Below are 16,133 nucleotides of genomic sequence, written 5' to 3'. Positions count from 1 at the left end.
AAATCTCCCCGCCTCTCCTTCACCCAAATCTCCCCGCCTCTCCTTCACCCAAATCTCCCCCCCCGCCTCTCCTTCACCCAAATCTCCCCGCCTCTCCTTCACCCAAATCTCCCCGCCTCTCCTTCACCCAAATCTCCCCGCCTCTCCTTCACCCAAATCTCCCCGCCTCTCCTTCACCCAAATCTCCCCGCCTCTCCTTCACCCAAATCTCCCCGCCTCTCCTTCACCCAAACCTCCCCGCTTCTCCTCCACCCAAATCCAGATAGCAGATGTTCTGAAAGAGCTGCAAAATCTGGACCTCTACAAATCAGCCGGGCTAGACAACCTGGACCCCTACAAATCAGCCGGGCTAGACAACCTGGACCCCTACAAATCAGCCGGGCTAGACAATCTGGACCCCTACAAATCAGCCGGGCTAGACAATCTGGACCCCTACAAATCAGCCGGGCTAGACAATCTGGACCCCTACAAATCAGCCGGGCTAGACAATCTGGACCCCTACAAATCAGCCGGGCTAGACAATCTGGACCCCTACAAATCAGCCGGGCTAGACAATCTGGACCTCTACAAATAAGCCGGGCTAGACAATCTGGACCCCTACAAATCAGCCGGGCTAGACAATCTGGACCTCTACAAATCAGCCGGGCTAGACAATCTGGACCTCTACAAATCAGCCGGGCTAGACAATCTAGACCCTCTCTTTCTAAAATTATCTTCAGAAAATGTTGCAACCCCTATTACTAGCATCTCTTTCGTGTCGTCTGAGATTCCCATAGATTGGAAAGCAGCTGCGGTAAATCCCCTTCTTCAAAGGGGGAGACACTCTTGACCCAAACTGCAACAGACCTAAATCTATACGACACTGCCTATCTAAGGTCTTTGAAAGCCAAGTTAACACACAGATTACCGACCATTTCGAATCTCACCGTACTTTCTCCGCTATGCAATCTGGTTTCAGAGCTGGTCATGAAAAAACAGGGGGAAAAGTATTTAAATAAGATTCGGGTGTCAATTCGTTAGAAGGCGAACAGAAGACAGTCCTCTCCTCCTCAATAGCCTCCTTGTTGGCGACAAAGCACAAGTGTTCACTACTGACGAAGAGTTTTGATATCTGAATCATTGTCAGAGGACAAAAACATGCACACATTGAAAAACATCATGCTACTTATCCTTTATCTAGAAAATGTATTGCACAACTAACTTAATTAGTTTTTATCACTTTAAACATTTATTTTGGTATCCAACCCTGTAAACGCATGGAGGAGGACAGAGGGCACAGGAGCTGATCAAATCTAATAGAGGACCCAGTGCCAAGCAACAACAGAGTATTAACGTGAGGGAATGATACTGTATTACCTAGTGGACTGCCTTGGACTTGGGCCAAAAAGCTCTACGGGCTCTAGTCAAAAGTAGTCCTCCTCCCTAGCCTGACCACTAGTCCTCCTCCCTAGCCTGACCACTAGTCCTCCTCCCTAGCCTGACCACTAGTCCTCCTACCTAGCCTGACCACTAGTCCTCCTCCCTGACCACTAGTCCTCCTACCTAGCCTGACCACTAGTCCCTCTCCCTAGCCAGACCACTAGTCCTCCTCCCTAGCCAGACCACTAGTCCACCTCCCTGACCACTAGTCCCCCTCCCTGACCACTAGTCCTCCTCCCTGACCACTAGTCCTCCTCCCTAGCCTGACCACTAGTCCTCCTCCCTAGCCTGACCACTAGTCCTCCTCCCTAGCCTGACCACTAGTCCACCTCCCTAGCCTGACCACTAGTCCTCCTCCCTGACCATTAGTCCCTCTCCCTGACCACTAGTCCTCCTCCCTGACCACTAGTCCTCCTCCCTAGCCTGACCACTAGTCCCTCTCCCTAGCCAGACCACTAGTCCTCCTCCCTAGCCAGACCACTAGTCCTCCTCCCTAGCCAGACCACTAGTCCTCCTCCCTGACCCACTAGTCCTCCTCCCTGACCACTAGTCCTCCTCCCTGACCACTAGTCCTCCTCCCTAGTCTCCTCCCTAGCGACCACTAGTCCTCCTCCCTAGCCTGACCACTAGTCCTCCTCCCTGACCACTAGTCCTCCTCCCTGACCACTAGTCCTCCTCCCTAGCCTGACCACTAGTCCTCCTCCCTAGCCTGACCACTAGTCCTCCTCCCTAGCCTGACCACTAGTCCTCCTCCCTGACCACTAGTCCCTCTCCCTGACCACTAGTCCTCCTCCCTGACCACTAGTCCTCCTCCCTAGCCTGACCACTAGTCCTCCTCCCTAGCCTGACCACTAGTCCTCCTCCCTGACCACTAGTCCTCCTCCCTAGCCTGACCACTAGTCCTCCTCCCTGACCACTAGTCCTCCTCCCTGACCACTAGTCCTCCTCCCTAGCCTGACCACTAGTCCCCCTCCCTAGCCTGACCTAGCCTGACCACTAGTCCTCCTCCCTGACCACTAGTCCTCCTCCCTGACCACTAGTCCTCCTCCCTAGCCAGACCACTAGTCCTCCTCCCTAGCCAGACCACTAGTCCTCCTCCCTGACCACTAGTCCTCCTCCCTAGCCTGACCACTAGTCCTCCTCCCTGACCACTAGTCCCTCTCCCTGACCACTAGTCCTCCTCCCTGACCACTAGTCCTCCTCCCTGACCACTAGTCCTCCTCCCTGACCACTAATCCTCCCCCCTGACCACTAGTCCTCCTCCCTGACCACTAGTCTCCCTCCCTGACCACTAGTCCTCCTCCCTGACCACTAGTCCTCCTCCCTGACCACTAGTCCTCCTCCCTGACCACTAGTCTACCTCCCTGACCACTAGTCCACCTCCCTGACCACTAATCCTCCTCCCTGACCACTAATCCTCCTCCCTGACCACTAATCCTCCTCCCTGACCACTAATCCTCCCCCCTGACCACTAGTCCCTCTCCCTGACCACTAGTCCCCCTCCCTAGCCTGACCACTAGTCCCCCTCCCTAGCCTGACCACTAGTCCCCCTCCCTAGCCTGACCACTAGTCCCCCTCCCTAGCCTGACCACTAGTCCTCCTCCCTAGCCTGACCATTAGTCCTCCTCCCTAGCCTGACCACTAGTCCTCCTCCCTAGCCTGACCACTAGTCCCCCTCCCTAGCCTGACCACTAGTCCTCCTCCCTAGCCTGACCACTAGTCCTCCTCCCTAGGCAGACCACTAGTCTCCCTCCCTAGGCAGACCACTAGTCTCCCTCCCTAGGCAGACCACTAGTCCTCCTCCCTAGCCTGACCACTAGTCCCTCTCCCTAGCCTGAGCACTAGTCCTCCTCCCTAGCCTGACCACTAGTCCCTCTCCCTAGCCTGACCACTAGTCCTCCTCCCTGACCACTAGTCCCTCTCCCTAGCCAGACCACTAGTCCTCCTCCCTAGCCAGACCACTAGTCCTCCTCCCTAGCCAGACCACTAGTCCTCCTCCCTAGCCTGACCACTAGTCCTCCTCCCTAGCCTGACCACTAGTCCTCCTCCCTAGCCTGACCACTAGTCCTCCTCCCTAGCCTGACCACTAGTCCTCCTCCCTAGCCTGACCACTAGTCCTCCTCCCTGACCACTAGTCCCTCTCCCTAGCCAGACCACTAGTCCTCCTCCCTAGCCAGACCACTAGTCCACCTCCCTGACCACCAGTCAACTAGCCTAGACTCTGGATTTCAGGTGCTTGAGATAAAGACTACATATCCTTCCATTCCATCATAACACTAAACCTGGAACAGCTACCCACTATATTACAGAGTTAGTAGGTTAACTCATTAAGAACAGTTACCTAGTCCACTATATTACAGAGTTAGTAGGTTAACTCATTAAGAACAGTTACCTAGTCCACTATATTACAGAGTTAGTAGGTTAACTCATTAACTCATTAAGAACAGTTACCTAGTCCACTATATTACAGAGTTAGTAGGTTAACTCATTAACTCATTAAGAACAGTTACCTAGCCCACTATATTACAGAGTTAGTAGGTTAACTCATTAAGAACAGTTACCTAGTCCACTAAGATCAGGAGTATTCAACTCCTTCGTTATGACGAGCCTAAATAAGATCAGGAGTATTCAACCTCTTCGTTATGACGAGCCTAAATAAGATCAGGAGTATTCAACTCCTTCGTTTTGACGAGCCTAAATAAGATCAGGAGTATTCAACCTCTTCGTTATGACGAGCCTAAATAAGATCAGGAGTATTCAACTCCTTCGTTATGACGAGCCTAAATAAGATCAGGAGTATTCAACTCCTTCGTTATGACGAGCCTAAACAGGTTCAAGAATATTGCTAAATAAGTCAGATAATAAGTTGGATGGACTCACTGTGTGCAATAATAGTGTTTCTTAAGGACTAACTCATCTCTGTGTCCCACACAAACAATTATCTGTAAGGGCCCTTAGTCGGGCAGTGAATCTCAAACAGAGATTCAACCACAAAGACCAGGGAGGGAAGTTCTACAATGCCTCGCAAACAAGGTTACCTATTGGGTAAAAAAAAGAAAAAAGCTGACATTGAATATCCCTTTGAGCCTGGTGAAGTTATTCATTACACTTCAGATGGTGTATCAATACACCCAGTCACTGCAAAGATACAGGCATCCTTCCTAACTCAGTTGCCGGAGAGGAAGGAAACTGCTCAGGCATTTCACCATGAGGCCAATGGTAACTTTAAAACAGTTAAGAGTTTAATATAGTATTACACAAAGATAAATGATACAAAAAATGCCTGTCAAAAGCTTTGGAGCTTAAATACAAACTCAGCTCCATCATTTATTAAATCAGATGGCTCCTTCATCACAAAACCCATTGATATCGCCAACTACATTAATAATGATGAAAGCTTCTCCTTCACCCAAATCTCCCCGCCTCACCCAAATCTCCCCGCCTCTCCTTCACCCAAATCTCCCCGCCTCTCCTTCACCCAAACCTCCCCCCTTCACCCAAATCTCCCCGCCTCTCCTTCACCCAAACCTCCCCGCTTCACCCAAATCTCCCCGCCTCTCCTTCACCCAAATCTCCCCGCCTCACCCAAATCTCCCCGCCTCTCCTTCACCCAAATCTCCCCGCCTCACCCAAATCTCCCCGCCTCACCCAAATCTCCCCGCCTCTCCTTCACCCAAATCTCCCCGCCTCTCCTTCACCCAAATCTCCCCGCCTCTCCTTCACCCAAATCTCCCCGCCTCTCCTTCACCCAAATCTCCCCGCCTCTCCTTCACCCAAATCTCCCCGCCTCTCCTTCACCCAAATCTCCCCGCCTCTCCTTCACCCAAATCTCCCCGCCTCTCCTTCACCCAAATCTCCCCGCCTCTCCTTCACCCAAATCTCCCCGCCTCTCCTTCACCCAAATCTCCCCGCCTCTCCTTCACCCAAATCTCCCCGCCTCTCCTTCACCCAAACCTCCCCGCTTCTCCTCCACCCAAATCCAGATAGCAGATGTTCTGAAAGAGCTGCAAAATCTGGACCTCTACAAATCAGCCGGGCTAGACAACCTGGACCCCTACAAATCAGCCGGGCTAGACAACCTGGACCCCTACAAATCAGCCGGGCTAGACAATCTGGACCCCTACAAATCAGCCGGGCTAGACAATCTGGACCCCTACAAATCAGCCGGGCTAGACAATCTGGACCCCTACAAATCAGCCGGGCTAGACAATCTGGACCCCTACAAATCAGCCGGGCTAGACAATCTGGACCCCTACAATCAGCCGGGCTAGACAATCTGGACCTCTACAAATAAGCCGGGCTAGACAATCTGGACCCCTACAAATCAGCCGGGCTAGACAATCTGGACCTCTACAAATCAGCCGGGCTAGACAATCTGGACCTCTACAAATCAGCCGGGCTAGACAATCTAGACCCTCTCTTTCTAAAATTATCTTCAGAAAATGTTTGCAACCCCTATTACTAGCATCTCTTTCGTGTCGTCTGAGATTCCCATAGATTGGAAAGCAGCTGCGGTAAATCCCCTTCTTCAAAGGGGGAGACACTCTTGACCCAAACTGCAACAGACCTAAATCTATACGACACTGCCTATCTAAGGTCTTTGAAAGCCAAGTTAACACACAGATTACCGACCATTTCGAATCTCACCGTACTTTCTCCGCTATGCAATCTGGTTTCAGAGCTGGTCATGAAAAAACAGGGGAAAAGTATTTAAATAAGATTCGGGTGTCAATTCGTTAGAAGGCGAACAGAAGACAGTCCTCTCCTCCTCAATAGCCTCCTTGTTGGCGACAAAGCACAAGTGTTCACTACTGACGAAGAGTTTTGATATCTGAATCATTGTCAGAGGACAAAAACATGCACACATTGAAAAACATCATGCTACTTATCCTTTATCTAGAAAATGTATTGCACAACTAACTTAATTAGTTTTTATCACTTTAAACATTTATTTTGGTATCCAACCCTGTAAACGCATGGAGGAGGACAGAGGGCACAGGAGCTGATCAAATCTAATAGAGGACCCAGTGCCAAGCAACAACAGAGTATTAACGTGAGGGAATGATACTGTATTACCTAGTGGACTGCCTTGGACTTGGGCCAAAAAGCTCTACGGGCTCTAGTCAAAAGTAGTCCTCCTCCCTAGCCTGACCACTAGTCCTCCTCCCTAGCCTGACCACTAGTCCTCCTCCCTAGCCTGACCACTAGTCCTCCTACCTAGCCTGACCACTAGTCCTCCTCCCTGACACTAGTCCTCCTACCTAGCCTGACCACTAGTCCCTCTCCCTAGCCAGACCACTAGTCCTCCTCCCTAGCCAGACCACTAGTCCACCTCCCTGACCACTAGTCCCCCTCCCTGACCACTAGTCCTCCTCCCTGACCACTAGTCCTCCTCCCTAGCCTGACCACTAGTCCTCCTCCCTAGCCTGACCACTAGTCCTCCTCCCTAGCCTGACCACTAGTCCACCTCCCTAGCCTGACCACTAGTCCTCCTCCCTGACCATTAGTCCCTCTCCCCTGACCACTAGTCCTCCTCCCTGACCACTAGTCCTCCTCCCTAGCCTGACCACTAGTCCCTCTCCCTAGCCAGACCACTAGTCCTCCTCCCTAGCCAGACCACTAGTCCTCCTCCCTAGCCAGACCACTAGTCCTCCTCCCTGACCACTAGTCCTCCTCCCTGACCACTAGTCCTCCTCCCTGACCACTAGTCCTCCTCCCTAGTCTGACCACTAGTCCTCCTCCCTAGCCTGACCACTAGTCCTCCTCCCTGACCACTAGTCCTCCTCCCTGACCACTAGTCCTCCTCCCTAGCCTGACCACTAGTCCTCCTCCCTAGCCTGACCACTAGTCCTCCTCCCTAGCCTGACCACTAGTCCTCCTCCCTGACCACTAGTCCCTCTCCCTGACCACTAGTCCTCCTCCCTGACCACTAGTCCTCCTCCCTAGCCTGACCACTAGTCCTCCTCCCTAGCCTGACCACTAGTCCTCCTCCCTGACCACTAGTCCTCCTCCCTAGCCTGACCACTAGTCCTCCTCCCTGACCACTAGTCCTCCTCCCTAGCCTGACCACTAGTCCCCCTCCCTAGCCTGACCTAGCCTGACCACTAGTCCTCCTCCCTGACCACTAGTCCTCCTCCCTGACCACTAGTCCTCCTCCCTAGCCAGACCACTAGTCCTCCTCCCTAGCCAGACCACTAGTCCTCCTCCCTGACCACTAGTCCTCCTCCCTAGCCTGACCACTAGTCCTCCTCCCTGACCACTAGTCCCTCTCCCTGACCACTAGTCCTCCTCCCTGACCACTAGTCCTCCTCCCTGACCACTAGTCCTCCTCCCTGACCACTAATCCTCCCCCCTGACCACTAGTCCTCCTCCCTGACCACTAGTCTCCCTCCCTGACCACTAGTCCTCCTCCCTGACCACTAGTCCTCCTCCCTGACCACTAGTCCTCCTCCCTGACCACTAGTCTACCTCCCTGACCACTAGTCCACCTCCCTGACCACTAATCCTCCTCCCTGACCACTAATCCTCCTCCCTGACCACTAATCCTCCTCCCTGACCACTAATCCTCCCTGACCACTAGTCCTCTCCCTGACCACTAGTCCCCTCCTCGCCTGACCACTAGTCCCCCTCCCTAGCCTGACCACTAGTCCCCCTCCCTAGCCTGACCACTAGTCCCCCTCCCTAGCCTGACCACTAGTCCCCCTCCCTAGCCTGACCACTAGTCCTCCTCCCTAGCCTGACCATTAGTCCTCCTCCCTAGCCTGACCACTAGTCCTCCTCCCTAGCCTGACCACTAGTCCCCCTCCCTAGCCTGACCACTAGTCCTCCTCCCTAGCCTGACCACTAGTCCTCCTCCCTAGGCAGACCACTAGTCTCCCTCCCTAGGCAGACCACTAGTCTCCCTCCCTAGGCAGACCACTAGTCCTCCTCCCTAGCCTGACCACTAGTCCCTCTCCCTAGCCTGAGCACTAGTCCTCCTCCCTAGCCTGACCACTAGTCCCTCTCCCTAGCCTGACCACTAGTCCTCCTCCCTGACCACTAGTCCCTCTCCCTAGCCAGACCACTAGTCCTCCTCCCTAGCCAGACCACTAGTCCTCCTCCCTAGCCAGACCACTAGTCCTCCTCCCTAGCCTGACCACTAGTCCTCCTCCCTAGCCTGACCACTAGTCCTCCTCCCTAGCCTGACCACTAGTCCTCCTCCCTAGCCTGACCACTAGTCCTCCTCCCTAGCCTGACCACTAGTCCTCCTCCCTGACCACTAGTCCCTCTCCCTAGCCAGACCACTAGTCCTCCTCCCTAGCCAGACCACTAGTCCACCTCCCTGACCACTAGTCCTCCTCCCTGACCACTAGTCCTTCTCCCTGACCACTAGTCCTCCTCCCTAGCATGACCTAGCCTGACCACTAGTCCTCCTCCCTGACCACTAGTCCCTCTCCCTGACCACTAGTCCTCCTCCCTGACCACTAGTCCTCCTCCCTGACCACTAGTCCCCCTCCCTAGCCTGACCACTAGTCCCTCTCCCTGACCACTAGTCCTCCTCCCTGACCACTAGTCCTCCTCCCTAGCCTGACCACTAGTCCCACTCCCTGACCACTAGTCCCCCTCCCTGACCACTAGTCCTCCTCCCTGACCACTAGTGCCCTGACCACTAGTCCTCCTCCCTGACCACTAGTCCCTCTCCCTTGCCAGACCACTAGTCCTCCTCCCTAGCCAGACCACTAGTCCACCTCCCTGACCACTAGTCCTCCTCCCTGACCACTAGTCCTTCTCCCTGACCACTAGTCCTCCTCCCTAGCATGACCTAGCCTGACCACTAGTCCTCCTCCCTGACCACTAGTCCTCCTCCCTGACCACTAGTCCTCCTCCCTGACCACTAGTCCTCCTCCCTAGCCTGACCACTAGTCCCCCTCCCTAGCCAGACCACTAGTCCACCTCCCTGACCACTAGTCCTCCTCCCTGACCACTAGTCCCCCTCCCTAGCCTGACCACTAGTCCCTCTCCCTGACCACTAGTCCCACTCCCTGACCACTAGTCCCCCTCCCTGACCACTAGTCTCCTCCCTGACCACTAGTCCCCCTCCCTGACCACTAGTCCTCCTCCCTGACCACTAGTCCTCCTCCCTGACCACTAGTCCTCCTCCCTGACCACTAGTCCTCCTCCCTGACCACTAGTCCTCCTCCCTGACCACTAGTCCTCCCTGACCCTAGCCTCCTCCCTGACCACTAGTCCTCCTCCCTGACCACTAGTCCTCCTCCTAGCCTGACCACTAGTCCTCCTCCCTAGCCTGACCACTAGTCCTCCTCCCTAGCCAGACCACTAGTCCTCCTCCTAGCCAGACCACTAGTCCTCCTCCCTAGCCAGACCACTAGTCCTCCTCCCTAGCCAGACCACTAGTCCTCCTCCCTGACACTAGTCCTCCTCCCTAGCCTGACCACTAGTCCTCCTCCCTGACCACTAGTCCTCCTCCCTGACCACTAGTCCTCCTCCCTGACCACTAGTCCTCCTCCCTAGCCTGACCACTAGTCCTCCTCCCTAGCCTGACCACTAGTCCTCCTCCCTAGCCAGACCACTAGTCCTCCCTCCCTAGCCAGACCACTAGTCCTCCTCCTAGCCAGACCACTAGTCCTCCTCCCTAGCCAGACCACTAGTCCTCCTCCCTGACCACTAGTCCTCCTCCCTAGCCTGACCACTAGTCCCTCCCCTGACCACTAGTCCTCCTCCCTGACCACTAGTCCTCCCTGACCACTAGTCCTCCTCCCTGACCACTAGTCCTCCTCCCTGACCACTAGTCTCCCCTCCCTGACCACTAGTCCTCCTCCCTAGCCTGACCACTAGTCCCCTCCCTAGCCTGACCACTAGTCCTCCTCCCTAGCCTGACCACTAGTCCTCCTCCCTGACCACTAGTCTCCTCCCTAGCCTGACCACTAGTCCTCCTCCCTAGCCTGACCACTAGTCCTCCTCCCTAGCCAGACCACTAGTCCTCCTCCCTAGCCAGACCACTAGTCCTCCTCCCTAGCCAGACCACTAGTCCTCCTCCCTAGCCAGACCACTAGTCCTCCCTCCCTAGCCAGACCACTAGTCCTCCTCCCTGACCACTAGTCCTCCTCCCTAGCCTGACCACTAGTCCTCCTCCCTGACCACTAGTCTCCTCCTCCCTGACCACTAGTCCTCCTCCCTGACCACTAGTCCTCATCCCTGACCACTAGTCCTCCTCCCTGACCACTAGTCCTCCTCCCTAGCCTGACCACTAGTCCCCCTCCCTAGCCTGACCACTAGTCCTCCTCCCTGACCACTAGTCTCCCTCCCTGACCACTAGTCCTCCTCCCTGACCACTAGTCCTCCTCCCTGACCACTAATCCTCCTCCCTGACCACTAGTCCTCCTCCCTGACCACTAGTCCCTCTCCCTGACCACTAGTCCCCCTCCCTGACCACTAATACTCCTCCCTAGCCTTACCACTAGTCCCCCTCCCTAGCCTGACCACTAGTCCTCCTCCCTAGCCTGACCACTAGTCCTCCTCCCTGACCACTAGTCCTCCTCCCTAGCCTGACCACTAGTCCTCCTCCCTAGCCTGACCTAGCCTGACCACTAGTCCTCCTCCCTGACCACTAGTCCCTCTCCCTGATCTCTAGTCCCTCTCCCTGACCACTAGTCCTCCTCCCTAGCCTGACCACTAATCCTCCTCCCTGATCTCTAGTCCCTCTCCCTGACCACTAGTCCTCCTCCCTGACCACTAGTCCCTCTCCCTAGCCAGAACACTAGTCCTCCTCCCTGACCACTAGTCTCCCTCCCTGACCACTAGTCCTCCTCCCTGACCACTAGTCTCCCTCCCTGACCACTAGTCCTCCTCCCTGACCACTAGTCCTCCTCCCTGACCACTAGTCCACCTCCCTGACCACTAATCCTCCTCCCTGACCACTAATCCTCCTCCCTGACCACTAATCCTCCTCCCTGACCACTAATCCTCCCCCCTGACCACTAGTCCTCCTCCCTGACCACTAGTCCTCCTCCCTGACCACTAGTCTCCCTCCCTGACCACTAGTCCTCCTCCCTGACCACTAGTCCTCCTCCCTAGCCTGACCACTAGTCCTCCTCCCTAGCCTGACCTAGCCTGACCACTAGTCCTCCTCCCTGACCACTAGTCCCTCTCCCTGATCTCTAGTCCCTCTCCCTGACCACTAGTCCTCCTCCCTAGCCTGACCACTAATCCTCCTCCCTGATCTCTAGTCCCTCTCCCTGACCACTAGTCCTCCTCCCTGACCACTAGTCCCCCTCCCTATCCTGACCACTAGTCCCCCTCCCTGACCACTAGTCCCCCTCCTTAGCCTGACCACTAGTCCCCCTCCCTAGCCTGACCACTAGTCCCCCTCCCTAGCCTGACCACTAGTCCCCCTCCCTAACCACTAGTCCTCCTCCCTAGCCTGAGCACTAGTCCCTCTCCCTAGCCTGACCACTAATCCTCCTCCCTGACCACTAGTCCCTCTCCCTAGCCAGAACACTAGTCCTCCTCCCTGACCACTAGTCCCTCTCCCTAGCCAGAACACTAGTCCTCCTCCCTAGCCTGACCACTGGTCCTCCTCCCTGACCACTAGTCCCTCTCCCTAGCCTGACCACTAGTCCTCCTCCCTGACCACTAGTCCTCCTCCCTGACCACTAGTCCCTCTCCCTAGCCAGAACACTAGTCCCCCTCCCTAGCCTGACAACTAGTCCTCCTCCCTAGCCTGACCACTAGTCCTCCTCCCTAGCCTGACCACTAGTCCTCCTCCCTGACCACTAGTCCCTCTCCTTAGCCAGACCACTAGTCCTCCTCCCTAGCCAGACCACTAGTCCTCCTCCCTAGCCAGACCACTAGTCCTCCTCCCCAGCCAGACCACTAGTCCTCCTCCCTAGCCAGACCACTAGTCCTACTCCCTAGCCAGACCACTAGTCCTCCTCCCTGACCACAAGTCCTCCTCCCTGACCACTAGTCCTCCTCCCTAGCCTGACCACTAGTCCTCCTCCCTGACCACTAGTCCCTCTCCCTGACCACTAGTCCTCTTCCCTGACCACTAGTCCTCCTCCCTAGCCTGACCACTAGTCCCCCTCCCTAGCCTGACCACTAGTCCTCCTCCCTGACCACTAGTCCCCCTCCCTAGCCTGACCACTAGTCCTCCTCCCTGACCACTAGTCCCCCTCCCTGACCACTAGTCCTCCTCCCTGACCACTAGTCCTCCTCCCTAGCCTGACCACTAGTCCCCCTCCCTAGCCTGACCACTAGTCCTCCTCCCTGACCACTAGTCCCCCTCCCTAGCCTGACCACTAGTCCTTCTGCCTGACCACTAGTCCCTCTCCCTGACCACTAGTCCCTCTCCCTGACCACTAGTCCTCCTCCCTAGCCTGACCACTAGACCCCTCCCTAGCCTGACTACAAGTCCTCCTCCCTGACCACTAGTCCCCCTCCCTGACCACTAGTCCTCCTCCCTGACCACTAGTCCCCCTCCATGACCACTAGTCCCCCTCCATGACCACTAGTCCTCCTCCCTAGCCTGACCACTAGACCCCTCCCTAGCCTGACTACAAGTCCTCCTCCCTGATCACTAGTCCCCCTCCCTGACCACTAGTCCTCCTCCCTGACCACTAGTCCCCCTCCCTGACCACTAGTCCCCCTCCATGACCACTAGTCCCCCTCCCTGACCACTAGTCCTCCTCCCTGACCACTAGTCCTCCTCCCTGACCACTAGTCCTCCTCCCTGACCACTAGTCTTCCTCCCTGACCAATAGTCCTCCTCCCTGACCAATAGTCCTCCTCCCTGACCACTAGTCCTCCTCCCTGACCACTAGTCCTCCTCCCTGACCACTAGTCCTCCTCCCTGACCACTAGTTCTCCTCCCTGACCACTAGTCTTCCTCCCTGACCACTAGTCCTCCTCCCTGACCACTAGTCCCCCTCCCTAGCCTGACCACTAGTCCTCCTCCCTGACCACTAGTCCTCCTCCCTGACCAATAGTCCTCCTCCCTGACCACTAGTCCTCCTCCCTGACCACTAGTCCTCCTCCCTGACCACTAGTCCTCCTCCCTGACCAATAGTCCTCCTCCCTGACCACTAGTCTTCCTCCCTGACCACTAGTCCTCCTCCCTGACCACTAGTCCCCCTCCCTAGCCTGACCACTAGTCCTCCTCCCTGACCACTAGTCCTCCTCCCTGACCAATAGTCCTCCTCCCTGACCACTAGTCCTCCTCCCTGACCACTAGTCCTCCTCCCTGACCACTAGTCCCTCTACCTAGCCTGACCACTAGTCCTCCTCCCTGACCACTAGTCCTCCTCCCTGACCACTAGTCCCTCTACCTAGCCTGACCACTAGTCCTCCTCCCTGACCACTAGTCTTCCTCCCTGACCAATAGTCCTCCTCCCTGACCAATAGTCCTCCTCCCTGACCAATAGTCCTCCTCCCTGACCAATAGTCCTCCTCCCTGACCAATAGTCCCTCTACCTAGCCAGACCACTAGTCCTCCTCCCTGACCAATAGTCCTCCTCCCTGACCAATAGTCCTCCTCCCTGACCAATAGTCCTCCTCCCTGACCAATAGTCCTCCTCCCTGACCAATAGCCCTCCTCCCTGACCAATAGTCCTCCCTGACCACTAGTCCTCCTCCCTGACCACTAGTCCCTCTACCTAGCCTGACCACTAGTCCTCCTCCCTGACCACTAGTCCTCCTCCCTGACCACTAGTCCCTCTACCTAGCCTGAAAACCAGTCTCCTCCACTAGTTAGTTAATTCGTTAGTCGCCCTCCACACCACACAGAGCCCTTACTCCTCTCTGCCCAGACAAAACTCACCCTCTCAGCCTTGTCCTCCTGGGGTTCGGGACTGGAGCAGACCTCGGCCAGGGCCACACGGAGGAGTAAGTCAAACAGGGGCACAGCCAGATCAGAGTTCACGACCCCAGAGTGGGACAACTGATCCCTGACCTCTAACAGGGTCTCCTCCACTGACTGGAGCTGTAGGGGAAAGGTAGATAGTTTAGCTTGAATCAAAAGAGATTTATCTATCCATCCGTCTGTCCATCTACCAATCTAGTGTCATATTTCAAAGTTAATTCGCCACATGCATACAACAGGTATACAACGGTACAGTGAAATTCTTACTTGATGACCTGCCGAACAAATCTAAACCTAGAAGAACAGATGTACACAGAAGGGCCTAGTCGATATAGGGGCCTGGTCGATATGGGCCTGAATTCCAATTGGAACCCTAGTCCCTCGATAGTGCACTGCTTTTGACTAGGGCCCTATAGAACCCTATTCCCTCGATATGGCCCTGGTCAAAAGTAGTCACTTGGGTGCCCGGAGTGGTACTCGGTCTGGGTGCCCGGAGTGGTACTCGGTCTGGGTGCCCGGAGTGGTACTCGGTCTGGGTGCCCGGAGTGGTACTCGGTCTGGGTGCCCGGAGTGGTACTCGGTCTGGGTGCCCGGAGTGGTACTCGGTCTGGGTGCCCGGAGTGGTACTCGGTCTAGGTGCCCGGAGTGGTACTCGGTCTAGGTGCCCGGAGTGGTACTAGGTCTAGGTGCCCGGAATGGTACTAGGTCTAGGTACCCGGAATGGTACTAGGTCTAGGTACCCGGAATGGTACTAGGTCTAGGTACCTGGAATGAAAGCTCAGGTTCGATCCTCTGCAGGCCTGAGTTAGCGCTGTGCAGGCAGATCGCAAGCAGGGCCTCCAGCATTCTGATGCTCTGTTGAGGCCACTCTTCCTCCAGCCCCCTGGAAGGATCCTTCTGGGTCCCCTTACCCTCTCCCTGCCCACCCTGGCCTGGGCTCACAGCTTCAGCTGGGTGCTGGCCTGGATCCTCTACTCCCAGGGTGGTGGTTGAACCTTTTAAAAATAATGTCAAAAAGCTGTCTGAAGACTGAACCGTAGAACACTTCTCATGTCTGTATCTATGTAATGCAGGGGTTCTAAACTGTTTCAGCCCTGCACCCAAATTAGAAATGCGGTGTTTTCCTGGGAGCCAAGTTCATGAAACCATGCTTCCTTTTGGGGGCCCTAAGTGAGATTTGGTTAATATCTCTCTCTGCCTATGCAACTGTTCAACATTTAGCCATGGAGCAGAGAGAAAACGTTGTAGTTTTAAAGATAATTTCCTAAAATTCTACACATATTGCCATGCTTATGCCATGTGATCATGATAACTGAGTGAGAGTGACTAACAAAACCAATGGGGCCCCCCGGAGGGCAGGGCCCGCCATGATTACTACAAGTTTAGCTAGCTAGACTAATTTACCAATCCCAAAATTGTTATCTGACATGGTTAATTGAGTGACGGTGAGCGACTGAAATAAGAGGGGAAAACTTGCTTTTATTTTCAAATTGCAACGGGTGTGTTCTCCTATTCTAACGCACAAACGGTAAATTGACCCCGACTGAGTTCCACTTTTTTATACATATACAGTGCCAGTCAAAGGTTAGGACTCATTCAAGGGTTTTTCTTAATTTTTTACTATTTTCTACATTGTAGAATAATAATAATAAATCAAAACCAGCACTGTTAGCACAGCATTCTGCAGCCATACGCCGTCCCATCTGGTTTGGGTTTAGTTGGACTATCATTTGTTTTTTCAACAGGACAATGACCCAAAATACATCTCCAGGCTGTGGGCTGTTTGACCAAGAAGGAGAGTGATTGAGTGCTGCATCAGATGACCTGACCTCCATAATCACCCGTCCTCAACCCAATT

General features: G+C 54.8%; 1 protein-coding gene across 1 annotated transcript in view; it reads right to left on the bottom strand.

Annotated features, from left to right (window-relative positions):
• Window positions 1-16,133, bottom strand: part of lyst (lysosomal trafficking regulator) — a 256,589-nt gene that overhangs the window by 156,447 nt on the left and 84,009 nt on the right. Inside the window, 2 exon segments of the mRNA XM_031799602.1 lie at window positions 14,234-14,395; window positions 15,041-15,270. Of these exon segments, the coding sequence (XP_031655462.1) occupies window positions 14,234-14,395; window positions 15,041-15,270 (392 nt within the window).

This window comes from Oncorhynchus kisutch, linkage group LG20, assembly GCF_002021735.2.
Source record: "Oncorhynchus kisutch isolate 150728-3 linkage group LG20, Okis_V2, whole genome shotgun sequence".
Lineage (NCBI taxonomy): Eukaryota > Metazoa > Chordata > Actinopteri > Salmoniformes > Salmonidae > Oncorhynchus > Oncorhynchus kisutch.
The sequence above is the reverse complement of the archived record's forward strand: the minus strand, read 5'-3'. Positions and strand labels throughout refer to the sequence as shown.